At 41.1% G+C, this 16,107-nt stretch overlaps 1 protein-coding gene across 5 annotated transcripts in view; it reads right to left on the bottom strand.

Moving 5' to 3' along the window:
• ATXN7 (ataxin 7) overlaps positions 1 to 16,107 on the bottom strand; it is an 87,399-nt gene that overhangs the window by 58,408 nt on the left and 12,884 nt on the right. For 2 of the 5 annotated variants that reach the window (XM_017826831.1, XM_017826834.1), the window contains exons 2-5: positions 10,797 to 10,889; positions 2,868 to 3,072; positions 2,458 to 2,712; positions 1,900 to 1,968 (exon numbers count right to left, since the gene is read on the bottom strand). In XM_017826831.1, the coding sequence (XP_017682320.1) occupies positions 1,900 to 1,968; positions 2,458 to 2,701 (313 nt within the window). In that variant the 5' untranslated portion in view covers positions 2,702 to 2,712; positions 2,868 to 3,072; positions 10,797 to 10,889. Of the gene's footprint in view, positions 1 to 1,899; positions 1,969 to 2,457; positions 2,713 to 2,867; positions 3,073 to 10,796; positions 10,890 to 16,107 lie in introns of those variants that run through there. The other 3 variants (XM_017826836.1, XM_017826835.1, XM_017826832.1) reach the window with 2 other exon arrangements.

Here is a 16,107-nt window from a genome sequence, read left to right as displayed (position 1 = left end):
ACTGTGTGGTACCATGACAAAAATTTTGAGGTTAGAGTGGATTTGACAAAACTTATACTTTTGGTTCACCTTTCTGTGTTAAGAACCAAGGTTTACACAGTCCAATAAATGTTTGTTCCTCAATTTTGAAGGCAAAATTCTTCCTGGGAAAACAAAATCAGTTACAGGATTTTCGAAGTTTTATTTGATAACATAATACATATATATGCTGGCATGTTTTGCTACTCCTCTAGTTCCTTAAGTTAATTTAAACTTAATTAATACCACTGCAGCTTTATTTTGTAGTAGGCTGAGCTCCCTAGAGACCAGCTACAGGTATACACCAAGTCAGTGTCTCATTCGTATGTTATAAAGCAACTAAAATAAATAGACTTCTGGAAGCCTGACAGAGCTACTAAGTTTCACTTTTAATTCTCAAAGTTTTTTATGGCCTTCCTTCAACTCATAACCCTACAAACCATTCACACAGTTGGAGTCAATGTGGAAAAGTTGTGTCTCAGTGACCAGCCTATGCAAAAACAGTTTCATGATCTCTCTCCAGAGGGGGGAAAAAAAAAAAAAGATAGATTAGTCTTTACCCTGCCAGCTAATCGTTAAAATCTGGAAACCTTAGATGCTTGCATTTTAAGAGGTAGAAATAAGAGCAAATGTTTGAAAATCCTTATTAGTAAAATCTTTACTACGATAAAGTGCATGCTTATTGTTGTAAATGCTCTTTTAGCACTATTACATTGGAACTTGGCAATGAAGTAATAAAGTGATTTTTCAAGTGCCTAAGAACTTACAGATACACTCAAAAGATGGTAAAATGACCCAAGTGAATGTGAATGCTGCAGCACAGCTGCCTATTGCATCTTTCTTCCCAGTCAGTGACCATTGACTCTGATCCTAGAAATTGATTTTTCCCAAATTTTATCAACATAGGGAATTCTACAAAAAATAGCCATTTTGATTCAGCCTCAGTATGGATCACTGCCTCCCAATCTAACTAGCCTGTGCCACCTTGCTTTAGGTTTCATTTGCTGTTTGTAGCTCGAAAGTCGATAAGTGCTGAATCAGATCACCTCCTAAGGTCCCCGGCAAGTCCTGCCTCCTGTGATTGTAAACCATGTTTACAAACTCAGTCTTCCATTTCTAACAGCATCAAACAAATGACTCTGGTCTAACTGTTCTAGTGTCTAAAACAGCTGGGCCTCTTCTCCAGCACACCTCTCAGACAGTCCAAGGGAACCAAGTACCAACAATATTAAGACAGTTTTAGAACCTTTCTCTGCTACAAAATAATTGTTAAACTAGAAAAACAAACAAAAATTAACATCACAAATCAGACTCGTTCCCTTCTTTTTTTCCACTGCCTGTTAGAAAGTAACCAATAAACTACAGCTTTCATTCATCATCTACTTACAACTCCAAGTTGTTACTCTCGCAACAAACTAGGCCTTAATGGGCTTTTGCTAATCACAGGTGAAAGGTCATTCTCATTTAGCAGTGCACCAAGTAATAAACATAACATGTTGACATGACAGAGGAAGGGATTGATATTCAAATGCTGACATAGATTATACCAAGAATCAAAATATATTAATTCGAGAGAAGATATTATCAGTGTTGGCCACACATCTTCCTTAGGACTATTTATAGGCTAAAAAAAAAAAAAGAAGACATCCATATAGAAATACAGTAAAGACAATAAGTAACCTATGTCCTAACTCGTAGTTTCAGATTAGGTATTAATTTAATAGCAATGCTAATAACACCAGTCACTGACAGGCCACAGTCCCAAATCCAAAGCTATAGGATCAGAGTTATCTTTCTCTTTTCCACGCAGGTCCCTCCTGCAACTAGTTACGAGCAGGAAAACTTCTCTGTACGCTTTTCTTAAGAATGAATTGCACTCACCTTCTCGGCAAAGTCGCATTGCTTCTCGGTTTCTTCCATATTCCTTGAAACTTTCTTCTAATGCTGTTCCTGGAACCAAAAAAAGCCACAAGACAAGATCTCAACCCGTGCTGAAGTCGCAGGGGAGGGCTGTTGACCTGTAGCCCGTTCCCCCGTGGGCACACACCGGGTAGTAAACACGGGATCGCAGTGCCCGAGGTCTCCCGGCGCGGGGGAGCCGCTGTCAGCGCCGGGGATGCCTCACCTGCGGCGGGAGCTCCCCGCCCCGCGCCCCGGCTGAATCCAGGGCAGGAGGTGTCGTGCTCCGGGGACCGGATCCGACCTCCCCGCACCGTGTCCCGGATTACAGGAACTGGGGCAGGCGCTGCCCGCTCCGCGCCGCTCCCGAGCCCGGCCGGGGGCGCGCACCGGGCAACGAATGTCGGGGGGGAGGAACCGACCCAACCTCCCCGCCGGGCCCCGCACCCGCCGCGCCGTCCCGGGGCCGCGCCCGGGGCACCCGCACCCCGCGGGGCGCGCTGGGGACGGGCGGGGGGGGCGGCGCGGGCGGGCACTCACCGTCGTTCCCGTGAAGTTTAGCAGCATCGACCCAGTGGCTCCAGGGCTGCCCCAGCATCGCCTCGGGGCTGGGCAGGGACCTGCGCTCCCCGACGGCCGCCATTGCCGCTGCGGTGGCGGCGGGGCCGGCGCCGCTCCCGCCTCCTCCGCCTCCTCCCTCGCCGTGGCGGGGCCGCCGCTGCCGCTGCCTGGCGGGGCCGCCGCGCTGCTCCCTCCTGACGTCACCCGCGGCCCGCGCCGACATTCTTTCCGCTGCTACAATGTAACGAGAAAAGTCAGCGGCCGCTTAAGGTGGCGCCGCGCTCTCTTAAGGCGGCGGCGCCGCGCCGCTGTCACGGCGCGCCCCGCTCCGCTCTCTCCTTGCTCTCCCCCCGCCGGGAGCCTGCGGCCCTGCGGCGGCGCCGACTCACCTCTGCGGCGGCCCGGGGGGCAGCGCCCGGGTGCCCATTATTGTGCGGGGAGCGCTGCCTTCCTCTTCACCGTGTAGGTGAGGCGCGCTTGGGTTTGCGCTAACAAAGCGGCGGGAGGGAGCCGGGGGTAGGGCTACGCCGCCCGCCAGGCGAGCCCCGGCTCCATGGGCCGCCTCGCTCCCTTGCGCACCGCGGCCCCGCGACCCTACAAAAACAACGGCCGCATCACAACCCCGCCTGGCACCCGCTGCCCCGGGAAGGGGGCGGGGCCGGGAGCGACGCGGCGGGCGGGGCCGGAATGGGCGCCCCGCCCCTCCCCGCCGGTCCACCTTAAACCCGGCGCCTCCTTAAAGGCAGCGGCGAGCAGGAAACTCGCTCCGGGCGGGCGCGTTCCCCCCCCGCCGCTCCCTCCCCTCCATCCCTTCCCTCCCTCCCTCCTTTCCAGCCTTTCCCTCCCTCTCCTCCTCGCCCCGGGCAGGAGGGGGGGACACCGAGCGAGTTTCCTGCTCGCTGCTGCCCTCGTTATACCCGTAACCTGTCTCCCGAGGGGAGGGTCTTGTCATTGTTATTCCACATTTCTTCTTTAACAGCTTTTCTTTTTTTCCCCCCTAAACTTTGGGATGACGTCGAGCGGTGTTAAAAGCGAGGATTAAAGGATGCTGTCGTGCCTGACGACTCATAGTAACAAAGTTTAAGCGTTGGAAAAACCAAGTTGTTTGATTAAAAAAAAAAATCTGGGTTTGGAATTCATTTATTATAGGGTTTTCTCTCCACTAAAATATTCAAGTACCAATGTAAAATTAAACTCTCAGGTCACAATCTGCAAAGATTTCTGGCCATGCTTGATGCCACTGTCAGTAAAACACCCTTGATGAACAGCTAAAAACATGTAAATCTTATGTGCTGCCTCCTCTATAGGTACTCAGTCCATGTGTGAGCTCGAGAGCACAGGACTGGCACCATCAGTGGAACTGCTCACAGATCTCATATTTTGTCTGGTATGTGCAAAACCAGACAGCAGAAATCAGAACTGTAAATAAATTGTTTTAAAATACACAGTCCCAGTCCTGCAGGGGTGTATATACACGCAGGCTTAGCTAATTTTCATTTTCTATTTTCATTTAAAATGTGGGACTATACAAGCCAGAGCTGTTTCTTTCCAAATTTATGCATATAAAAGATCTATAAAATCAAGCTCATCACACCATAGTCATATGGGATGGGATAGGCTGTAATTATAAGAATAGTTTCAGTGTTCCACCCAACTGATAATTTATGTCACACTCTGAATGTATCTCATAAAACTGCAGATCTAACACAGAACAGCTAGAGTGATTTTTCTCTCCTCTTGATCACTGCAAGTCTAACTTAACTCCTTAATAAAAGGCCAACACCATAAAATTTAGATAAAGAGAGCAACTGTGACTTCTGCTGTAGACATTTGTAGCAGGATTAATTATCAAAGGCCATCAACTTCTAAGATGGGCCCTGATCTTTCAGACAGTTACACCGGCTCTTTGCTGCACTATAGCTTCGAAAAACTCTTCAACTTAGTCTGAACATGAGTAAAGGTGTTCATGGTACCAGAGTCTAAAGATAACTGATGAATGGAAGGCATTATTGTTTGATTAATTATCAATTAGAATACTTTATAATATAGAAAACTACTTAGAATTAAAGCTGAGAACATCACTGGAAAAAAAATGTCCATCAGGTGCTAAACAATTTCTGAACAGAACCTCAGCTTTCTTTTGTGGTACAGAAGCCAAATGGGGAAAAAAATAATCTATGATTGATTTCTTTTAAGCTTAGTTCTTCAAGTGCTTCACAAATGCAGCCTAAGATAACATCCATAGCTGAATTCAGACTCCAGCTATAGGATAAAGCAAGTTACAGACAGGTCTGTATTCTCTGTGTCAAAAATATTCTCGTTTATATTACAAACTTCATTCATGCAGGTCCTTTGTCCTGGAGAAAGTCATCAGAAAGCTGCCTCAGCTGCAGTTTGAAAAAGAATCCTTTATATGTCCGAGTGTTGATCAAATCCATAAAGGCTTTTTCTATTTTTTTTTAACAAAAACATAGAGCAAATATAGTGAAGAGTGACCAAACAGAGCCACAGAATACCATCCCTTATCCTTTAACAGTGACAGAGTTGACCATGGCATATTAACTTAATGTTCACACATCACACGATTCTTTTCTTTAAACATTACCAATGTATGTATGTCAAATCACACAAAAGCAAAATGGCTTAATTTGGCAAAATTACATCAATTAGCTAATTACTTTAACAAACCAATAGATAATCAACTTTTCAGTTTCTGAAGTTGACACTCATCAAGTTACTCAGAAATGCCTCTTGATTCAAAAGTGCCAGCCACACAGGTAAAGCACATGCCACTGTTATTTCATACAGCTTTGATTACCCCCTTTCTGGCTCTTCTCTGTTCTTTCAATCTGGTTGTTGCATTTTTTTTCCCCTCCCTCAATCACAGCTTTTCTTTCTTTCCCATATATTCCCACTCAAGATCTAATTCTGCAGTCTGGGCCTCGGGCTGTCCTTTAGTAAACCTTCCGCTACTGAAATATTTCCCCACTGTGCGTGAGTACATCAGTATTCCAGCAGAGGGAGGGAAGTGGCAGCAGAAGGACTGGTTCATCAGTTCAGTGCACAAGACCAATTAGTCAGAGAGCAAGAATAGGGGCAGATGAAAAACTGATTTTACAAGCACTGGAAGTGGCGAGAACTTTCTTTTCCCACAAGCTCACCGGGCTGAATATGTGTTTGGGTTCTTTCAAGCACACAAGTTCGATTTCCTTAAATTGTTTCCATAATGCTATACATGGATGCATTGATTATTTTAGGCTAAAAAAAGGTAAACGCTGAAAATCCATCATGTTACAAGGAGATCAGAATTGAAAACACATGTACAAGCTGTAGACTTTAACAGAGGTGAGTGTTACAGATCTGAGACATCCAGTCAGGAGTGCAGTCATCCAAAACTCCCGTGGCGGTCAGTGGAGAGCCAGGGATACTTTTGGGATCAGTTTGGTCCCTCCTGATGCAAAACACTTTTTCAAGAAACCCTTCTCTTCCCACTGACCACAGAAGTAGTCAAGGATGTCCATGCACATAAATTAGGCACCTGCATTAGGCATCCAGAATTTAAGTGGGGTGAATCTGGTCAGGAGCAGGAAGAACACTGTAGTATGGAAAGCACTGCCTAAAAGCCAATGTTTCTCTTTAAGAGAACAAAAAGGAGCCCAGAAATGCCACCAGTTCTAAGGACTTAGCTGAGGAAGCAAAATAGCCCCAGCAGTAGCACTGGGACCAAGACAATGTGTGAAAAACCATAGACTGCTCATACCTGTGAATGAGAACAGGTATTTGGAGAACAGAGAGAAAACACAAGGAGGAGTTAAGCTGAGAAAGTGGGGAAGGAAAAATGTGAGGCAGGAAAACAGCAGAAAACAATGGATGATGTAGAGAAAACAGCCAAATAATGATGTGAAGAAAGCATAAACAAACTATATAACACAGCCTGGAAAAGGAAAGAAAGGAGACAGAAAGAGGAAACGAAACATACAAAAAAAGAAAACTCACAGTTTTAAAGCTCACTAAATAGTTTTAACAACATATTAAACATAGTTGGTGACACTATGAATAAATGTATGCCTACAAACAACATGCAACTGCTGAAAACTGCAGCGGATGGTTATTTTGTGGCATGACACTGCAGGCATTTTTTCACCTGTACCAGCAGGTTTCATTCTTTTGCCAGGTGGTCCGGGAAAGCCGTTCAAACAGGGAACACCTACTTCAGCTGTTCAGTTAGAATCTGTATGACAGCCTCTGTATAGGACCTGAGATATGACAACTCTTAACTGGAATGAAAAAGGAAGGATGAATCTGCAGCCGAACTCTTTTAAGAGCAGAAGTACAATGATGCGATTCACCGATGATTTTCCACAATGAAAGTGAAAGGATGCGAGAACTGAAGTGCAAAGGGAAGACAGGGAGAACCCCACGAGGGTGTCACTTTATCAGCACTCAGAAGAAAGGAAAGTAGTGAATTCACAAAGTCTGTCAAGAAAAAGCTCTGAGGGGCATAATGGCATTAAAGGAAATCAAATAAGTTAATTCTAGCCAAAAGGTATGAAATGATCAAGAAGGGCTTTAAAACTAAGAAGAAACATTATTACTGAAGACTTGTTGGTAGATGAGATTCAGGATGAAGTGACAACTCAAGCAGCTGATATGCTGAAGTCCTGACCCTCCCATCAGCTCCTGCTGACAGCGGTGGAACGGGGAGCACGTTCTGTGCATTTTAAAATATATCTCCAGCATGAGAAGTGTAAGAATATAATTGGACAAGTATGGAAGCAAGAGATAAAAATTCATATAAACCAGAACATCCAGATGAAGATAGAACCACCCAGCCACATAAAACAGACCATTTAATTTAAGCCCCACTATGAAAAAATATTAATATGTCAAGAAAAACACATTGTGGTGACCAGTAGTTCAGTGAAATGGAGCAACTTCTCCCTTTATAACTAAACACAGGACCATGATCCCGCAAAATAATAATCATATGCAGCACAAAACAAAAAATTATATAAGAAACCATGCCAGTCTATTATCCTTTTTCCCACAGATCCTGGGAACAGGTTGATGTGTATAATTTTATTTATGAGTAATACTTCAAAGGGGGAGCTGAAGATGCTCAGAAGTGCTGGAATACAGCTACTTTAAATACTGGAATATGAAATTACTGTGGGTACCTACTATCAACCACCTGTACCAGAACAGAACAATATTGTTAAGATAAGAAGAATAACTTAAAGTATCCTTTTCTCAGGAGGAGGAATGGGGTAATGGAGGCTAACAAGTGTAAGTAAATCTGCAAAGAATTCTGCATTAGGATGAGAATGCACTACATGCTCCTATATGTTTATCCAAACACCACAATAACACTTTTACACCCAAATTATAAGCCAACGTTATTGCCATGCATTAATAAAATATACAGTATCTATCAAAACACTGCAACCACTTCCTTCTTTTCTTAACTATCAAATATGTCTTAAAGGCAAGTCAGATTTCTGCAAGAATTGATGACACAGTGATCTAAAACAGAAAAAGGAATAGAGGAGCACAGATCCTGTGCTTAGATGTCACTAGATACAGTCAATTCTTGAAGAGAAATCTGCAGGGAAAACATTCAATAGTGACACAAAGTTTCCAAATGTTAAAGATAAATAGGTAAAACTACACAACATGCATCCAGTTAATGATTTGGAAATCAAACTAATGTTTATTAATTTTACATAAGGTATTGGAATCACCTTTTGAATTTGGAAATGTTAAAACAATTTCAGCAACCCAATTATGCAGATGAATCATTTTAATCAGAGGAATCAGAAATAGGTATGACCTTTTAAATTCTCATTTATACACAGAGAATATGACATTACAACTTAGAATTATTAAAATACACAGCTATTCAGGCCAATTGTAACAAACCATTAGTGCTGAGTTTCCATTTATTGAAATCAAAGCACTCAATGGGGACAATTTGGTACTAATGATCTTCTGATGGAACCTACCTACCACACAAGGTTTCATAACCCTGCCTGGTTTCTTGCCAGTTTGTCCACACGGCTCCAAGACTCCGGGTCCAAGCACAGCCCACAGGACTCGAGTTCCTTGAGACCACAATAACACCAGCCTATGATGTGAAGCTGCCTGAGACCCTCAGAAGTTTGACATGCTGATTAACCACAAATCAAGGATCCTGAGAACCCTGGCAAAAGGAAATTTAAATTTATACCGTTCTTCTCATGTTTGACTGCTGCCTGCTGATGCTTTGCTGATGTTACCTGCACTGACCACATGCTTGGCAAGTTAACAATGAAGTATCACACAAATAGGACATGGGCAGGTCTGTGGGACTTGACTGGGTGCATGCAGGGGTGCTAAGAGAGTTAGTTTGAAAGGTCACAGATGGGGACTCTGAGGTTCTGAGGTTGCTGGCAAACTGGTTAAACTGCTGTGCTCAAAGGGTGATAATGGCTCAAAATCAAATTGGCAATCACTCACAAATGGAGTTTTGTGGGGGTCAACACTGGGCTCAATGCTATTCAATATCTTTTAAAATTATCTGGATGATTGGAATAAATGCATTCCTACCAAGTCTGTAGATGACACAAAAACTAGGAAGACAAGTAGATGAACCCAAAATGTTACTATGTACAGAGACTGTGACAGGCTGGAAGACCGAGCCATTTCAAGAGAGACATTAAAAAACTGGACAGGGTCCAGCAGAGAGCCAGTAAAATGATTAGAAGGTTGGAAAACTTCATGAAAAAATCAGATGGAATTTGGTTTGCTCAGCCTAAAGAAGGGAAGGTTCAGGGGAGATGTAATCACAGTCTTCCAATAACTAAAAGATAATTATAGAGAAGATGGAGGTACTCTCTTCACAAGGAACACAGTGACAGGGCAAGAGACAACAGGCACAAGTTGCTTCAGAACTTCTATCTGGACACAAGAAAAAAATATTTACTGTGAGAACAATTAAATATTGGAACAGGCAGCTCAGAGAAATGGTGAACTTTCCCTTGCTGGAAATTCTTAACACTTGGCTTGACCAGGCCTCAGATAATCCATCTTCAATAGAAGGTTGGACCAGATGATGTCCAGAGGATTCTTCCAATCTAGACTTTCCTACGATTATATGAAAACCTGATAGATGTTGTGGCCTGATTTAGTGATGAGGAGCAAGGAAGTAGATAAGAACAAAGCTAACTTTTGCAACCCCAGGTACTCTGGGTTCACTAAGACAGCCACTTCTCCGGCTGCTTGAAAATCCAGGGAATCATTTTGTAATAAAACCTTGAAGTATTACAGCTTCCAATGTTACATACTGCAAGAGCCAGACCAGGACAAACATTCCTCACTGTTCCTGAGCCCAGGTTAACTCTGTCACTTAAATAAGTTCTGCAGATCAACTCCATGCTAACTGGCCCTTTCTGCTGCAATCTATTTTTAAATACATTAAGAAGTGATTTGCACAGCAAATAGTGGCCAGGCTGTAACAGTCTGGATTCTTCATGTCTGTGCATAAGGGTGAAGTCTTTTCTTTTGTGGTGTTAAGCAAAAATATACAAAATGGTGAAATGCACGTGATGATAAAGAGTAGAGATAAATGTAAGGGAAACAGAGAAAGAAACAGATATTGTTTCAATGAATTAGCAGTACCTGATAAAATAATCTGCACTAGCAGCCTTTTAGACAAAATTTCAATTTATTACCATAATTTTCTTTTTTTCTAACATTCTGCCATGTACACTGGTCATGGAGAATACTCTCACTGTGTTAGGCAACTGTAAAGTTGTCACCTCAGTTTACAACTCTACTTTCTGAACTTGTAAAATAACAGGACTGATGCAGCAGGTAGGCTATGGTACATACCAGGGCCTAACAGACTTCAAATGCTTTAACATATCATGGAAACATTGAGGTAGACAAAAATAGTTATTCATAAAAAGGAGATTACTTCTTCTAAAATATAAAAACTAATAAATCAAAAATGTTGATTCTATTATATTCCCTGTCTGCCACAACTTACTTTTACAAATCAATTCACCTAATTGACTGAAAGATATAATCCAAGTTAGTTTTATCTTTTTAAGTTTGGCTGTCGCATGCACTGAACTCCCTCTAGGCTGACTGTCAGGTCACTTTATTTCCCACTGAAACACACATTAAACATCTGCATTTAAAAAGTCTCCCCTCTGCAACTGGTAACACTTCAGACTTGCTTTGCAACCCTGCTAATACCCTGTTCTCCACACTTCTCACAGCTAAAGCACGAGAATCTTATGCTTAAGGAAAATATTTGGATAAGCATGTCACAGTACCTTGAAAGTATGGTGAATCGCTGGGTTGACTTATCAATTGATCTTCATCTGTTCAGATTTTGGAAGCTTTTCCTAACTTGTACCTGATTAATTCTGAAAGCAAAGAAAAAGAGTACAGCAATAAGGCATTTGAAACTTTAACTGCATTTCCTAACTATAATTGTATCTATTTAAAAACTAATATGAAGCATTTTATCAATTCTACAAATATATTTTCTGCAATGGGTTTCAAATTGAAAAGTAAGCAGGGAGCTGTTATGGTCTCTTCTGTAGAGAGCAGCTCTTTAAATGGCAGCCTGACATTACCAGAAAGGTATGCATTGGATGAAACCTCAATCTTCAGCCCAGTTACTGCACTTACATCGACTATTACTGACCAGATTCCCAAGCACACGTGTCTGTATCACAAGCAGGAAACACGACGGTGCTGGATTTCCTACAGAGGATTTTTCTAGAATGCAGGACGACTCCAACAACAGGGGCTCTCAGGACACAGCTGTGGACATTTTTACCCCCGTGCCATAGAACGCGGGCAGCTAAAAACGATCCCTCACGTAATCATCATCAGTGACTACCACTGTACCACTGATGAAGAATTTAACAAAAAATAGAGACATGTACACACTGAGGCCTTCCCACAAAAGGAACTTTTACCATCACAAGCTCAGGTTTTTGAGATCCTTTCATTCAATGCTTATAAACTTGTTGCCTGTAAAAACTACACTTAAGGGTGGTTTGCTTTGGTTTAGCCTAACTGGTTAAAGCTAAACCAAAGCCCTGTTAAAAAATATTAAGATCAATTAATTGATTTTTATAAGTGCTTTGAAATTAAACCGGTGATTTTCTTTTTCACCACTAAAAAGCCATGAAGATCCACATAAATAAGCCAACCTAGCACTGGGGCCAGATAACACTTCAGAGAAAACTACTTTTTTCCCCTCCAAGGACACAAGTCCAGACTGCTCTGGACTAAAGTCGAGACAAGAGGAATGCAGTCCAAGAGGGCACCCAAGCCGTCCCATGGGCTATAGGGCTCTGTCTCAGTCTGGGGGCAGAACTGTGCTTTTCCCAGCTTCTGCTGCTCCTCTGGGAAGCTGTCTGCAAACTGAATTTATGTCTTTAAAGTCTTTTTTATGCACTGAGAATAAACTCCTTTTTTTCCCCCTTTTCCTTTAAACTGCAGCTTAGCAGCTGACAGTACCTTGACTGAGATCACTTACAGATGTATTTACTAAGATTGACTCTGCTCAGTGACATACCTGATCCTAAGAAGCATATCTTAGATTAATTATTTTCTAGTTACTTCATAAAATCCAAATTTTTTGTGTCATTAATGGACAAGAGAGCAAGTCCAGTATTATTTTTTCTCTCTCCTCTGCAGTCACTCTTCTGCTTTGTGCTTAATAAAAATGATCATTGACAAATTTCTACTCTAGTAGAAGTCTCAGAAAACATTGTATTTCCTTGTTACACATACAAATCTCACCAAATACTACAGTATAAAACTTTCTCTTCAACTCTTGCTGCTGCTGACTGGGAAAATGCAATGCAGGGTTTGTCAAAAATCCTTTTTGTCCTTTTTTAGTTTCGGACAGGAGACTGAATTCATATGGACCATCCCCTTCCGAGAAGATCATTCAATGTCTGGCATTAAAGTTCCAGTCCCTTCGAGCCTATGACCTCCCTGCAGTGGAAGTAACTCATTCCTCCATCTCTACCCCAATTTCTTTAGGGAATATGAGAGCTCTGCATGCAGAACACTCTTTCTTTTATCCTGATGTGTTATTTGTTACAAAACGGCGAGTTCTGATGCTTCATGCAAAAATGAAAACAAAAACTATAAAATAGAAGATGTCTCCAAAGACATAAAAATCCGGGAACAGGGTGATAACAGGTAAGTACAAGAAATGGCTCGGACGAGGGTGAAGGAAGGATCAGCAAAAATGTTATTCCTATATATCTGAGAGATCAGAGCATACTATGTCACCACCTGTGAATTTTGCTGTAGGGATTATATCTGCAGCCGAGTTTGAAGGAAGTTAAAAGAGTAAGTTTCAAAAGAGTAAAGTGACAGCTTAACGACCCTTTAAAGAGAACTCTTTCTCTGGATAATGGGTGGCAAAGAACAGGAATGATTCTTGTTGAGAATTTACAGCAGGTCAATTACAACCACAACTGTCAGCAGAGTGTAACGCAAGGAAGGGATGGGATGATTAAGAACAAGCCAGAAGGAGCTCTCTCTCCATAAGGTACCCTTGGTACCTTGGAAAACGGAGATCTAGTTGAAATGTGGAAAGATGACAAAAACAGCCGAAGAAGCAATCCAAGAAAATGGAAGAAGGCCGGCATTTCCAAACCAGTGAAGCATTAGGCCACTTCCCTTGCCTGACTATCAAAGACACTTGGTTGCAACTGCTATTTAACACTTCGAGGAGTTACTGATATGCAAGACAGGAAACCACAGCCTGGCAGAGCAAAAGCTATACCCCAGTCAAAAGTGTATCAACACAGAAGCATACAATATAGGCACAGTTACAGTAACTAATTATTATTAGTGTATAAGCATTTAAAGAGAAACACGTTTACACAAAAATTGTAATTGCAACGCATCAAAATAAAAGAAAATGTAAATGTGTGTCATAGGACATCTCTAACTTTTGAGAGCAACCCAAACTCCTTTAACTCTTTTTCTTTCCATCTCTTGGAAATATGCACCAAAGAATGTGCCTACATTGTGGAACATATTTTTCTTTTGTTATCTACTAAATATCCAAATTTAAGATAAAATACAAAGGCTACATATATATAAACAAATATTTGGACACATTAGGGATAATCACCCCAGTACTGGGTTTCATTTAGACATTTTATTAGTACAGGGATAACCTTATGAGGTCTCATTCTGCCCCTTGGAAAAGTGAGTGCAGGAGGGGTGTGTTGAGGGAACAGCAGGCCAGGGGCTGCTGTTATGGCCACCTGGTAACTCAAGGGTAAATCAGAGCAGTTCTCAGGTTAATCTCGTCTGTGCCGGAGACTGATTCAGGACAACCAACTACAGAATCTCAGGGGGTCAAAGATGACCCCCAATTGCATAATTGCATAATTGGCCCTCCCAGTCCCTCCGGGACACACAATTCTTCACATCTTCACAGACTGAAAAATAACCACCAGCTACATGCTTCAAACAGAGATTAGATACAAAACTTCTCTAAACACCAGTTACAAAATTGCATCTTCTCAAGATTTCATGTATTTCCTATGTATACCAATAGGAAGTATTTCTCAGAATTACCTAAATATTTAGTATTATTTGTGCAAAAACAGATGGAACAAAATATTTGCTTCAAAATATAATTATGGTACAGGTTATTCTGAAACTCTTTCCAACATGCATATAGCTATCTTCATAGCTAATGAGAAGGGTGAAACTTAAATAACTAATACCTTAGTTACTATATATTTTAATCAATGGAGAAACAAACAACACCTTTTGGATACTTATAAGTAAATTGATAAAAATTGCAAAATAATTATGCACAGCAATGTGCACTTGCGGGGTCTTAACTTTGACTACTATAATTTTCCTTTGTCTAATAACAACAGGAAAAGATCAGCTTTCATTATCTTCCTCAACAAATCATCCCATCACTGATTTTATTTTTATCTTCCAATCATTTCTCTTTTAACTTAGAAGTCTTCTTTAGCAGTAAGATGAACAAAGTCATAAGAAGCCTTTGCATATTGCACTTCAACAGTTCAAGTACGACCACACACAGTAGAGAATAGAAAGGTAAAAAATCATACCTGGTTTCAGAAATAATGAAAGATTTTCTATAAGTGAGTATCTTGTCTTATATTTCAAAATACCTACAGCTTGCAGTATGATTTACATCACTATTTGAAAGTTCAATCCATAAAACATGCTAGCTTACTGCAGCAAACTAAGATAAATAAGGACAGTTGAAATGATATTTATACATTTCTTTAAAAATGGTATTTATATACATCTACAGAGAAGAAAAAGATATGTTCTGCATTTTATGCCATAGGAATATTTCATACCAATCACAACTTGTATTACATCAGAAACACAAACAATAAAAGCCTGGCAGTAAGCAGTAAGACACTGGACATCAAGATTTTCTATTTTTAAAATAAATAATATTCTGATTGGATCATTTAAAAGGGTGCATGAGGTAAAACAGTAACACAAAAAACAATATAAAAATGTATAATATAAACATAGCTTTCAAAACAGAAAGGCACAGCTAATCAAGACAATCGAGAGTACATGATTAATATGATTTGCAAAATTTATTACTGAGCTTCACTGTTAAAGGTAATATTATTCAAACTACACTGTCACAGTTATTGCAGATTAAGGATTTCAAATTAGCTCCTCGTGTATATCATTATTTTGAGTGGCTGCATTTTATCTGTCTAATTTTAAATTACTGTAGGCAGATGAAAGTCATCTTAAAATCTGACTCATAATTCAGGTACCATACCACTAACCTTAACAGAGATGCTGGTTCTTACACAGGTACACCACTATTTTCAATGTAAACAAAGGACACTGGCATGCACCCCGGGCTAAGGATGTCAGCATTTTTCAAACACCTTTCTGACTGTTCCATTTTATGGTGATGCAATATGACCTACATTTTCAACGGCCAAAGAGAGACAGAGAGATAGAAAGGGAGGAGACAGAGAAAAGAAAGACAGACAGACCTTTGCTGTCCTTATCCTCCACCAGCTACAGCTTTAACTGTCCCTCATGGGGATGGTAATGGGCAAGAAAAAGCAGAATAACCTTATCGTAAATTCTGAATGAGAAGCTAAAGATAGGCGAGCATAAGAAACAGCAAATTTTTTTTCCTTCAATCCTGTGAACAAGTACATAGTGACACCCTCAACAGGAAAGAACAGCAGAATCAATAATTTTATAATCAGTTCCCAGAACAAAGCTGTCTGCAATAGGGATGCTTATTTTACCACCGTGTATTTTCTCTTTATGCTCCTACCACTTCATTTCTGTGTATTCCCTTTAGATCTCAAAATGAAACACAAAATAATCCATATCATTATCATCATTTTTACAGACAGAGAAATTCAGGAAGGAGGAGTGATTTGCCCACAGTTACATACCAGGCCCAAGGCAGGCTTGGGAACAGAAAGCATCACTCTTCATTATCTCTGTCCTGTGCAATCTATTAGGAACTGTGATACCTGTCATCCCAATATATAATCTTGACATAATACCAGAATTATCTCTATCTTGTATTTCTTGCACATGAACTTCACACAGAAA

Source organism: Lepidothrix coronata, unplaced genomic scaffold (genome assembly GCF_001604755.1).
Source record: "Lepidothrix coronata isolate B3197 unplaced genomic scaffold, Lepidothrix_coronata-1.0 Scaffold131, whole genome shotgun sequence".
NCBI lineage: Eukaryota > Metazoa > Chordata > Aves > Passeriformes > Pipridae > Lepidothrix > Lepidothrix coronata.
This window is presented reverse-complemented; position numbering and strand designations above follow the sequence as displayed.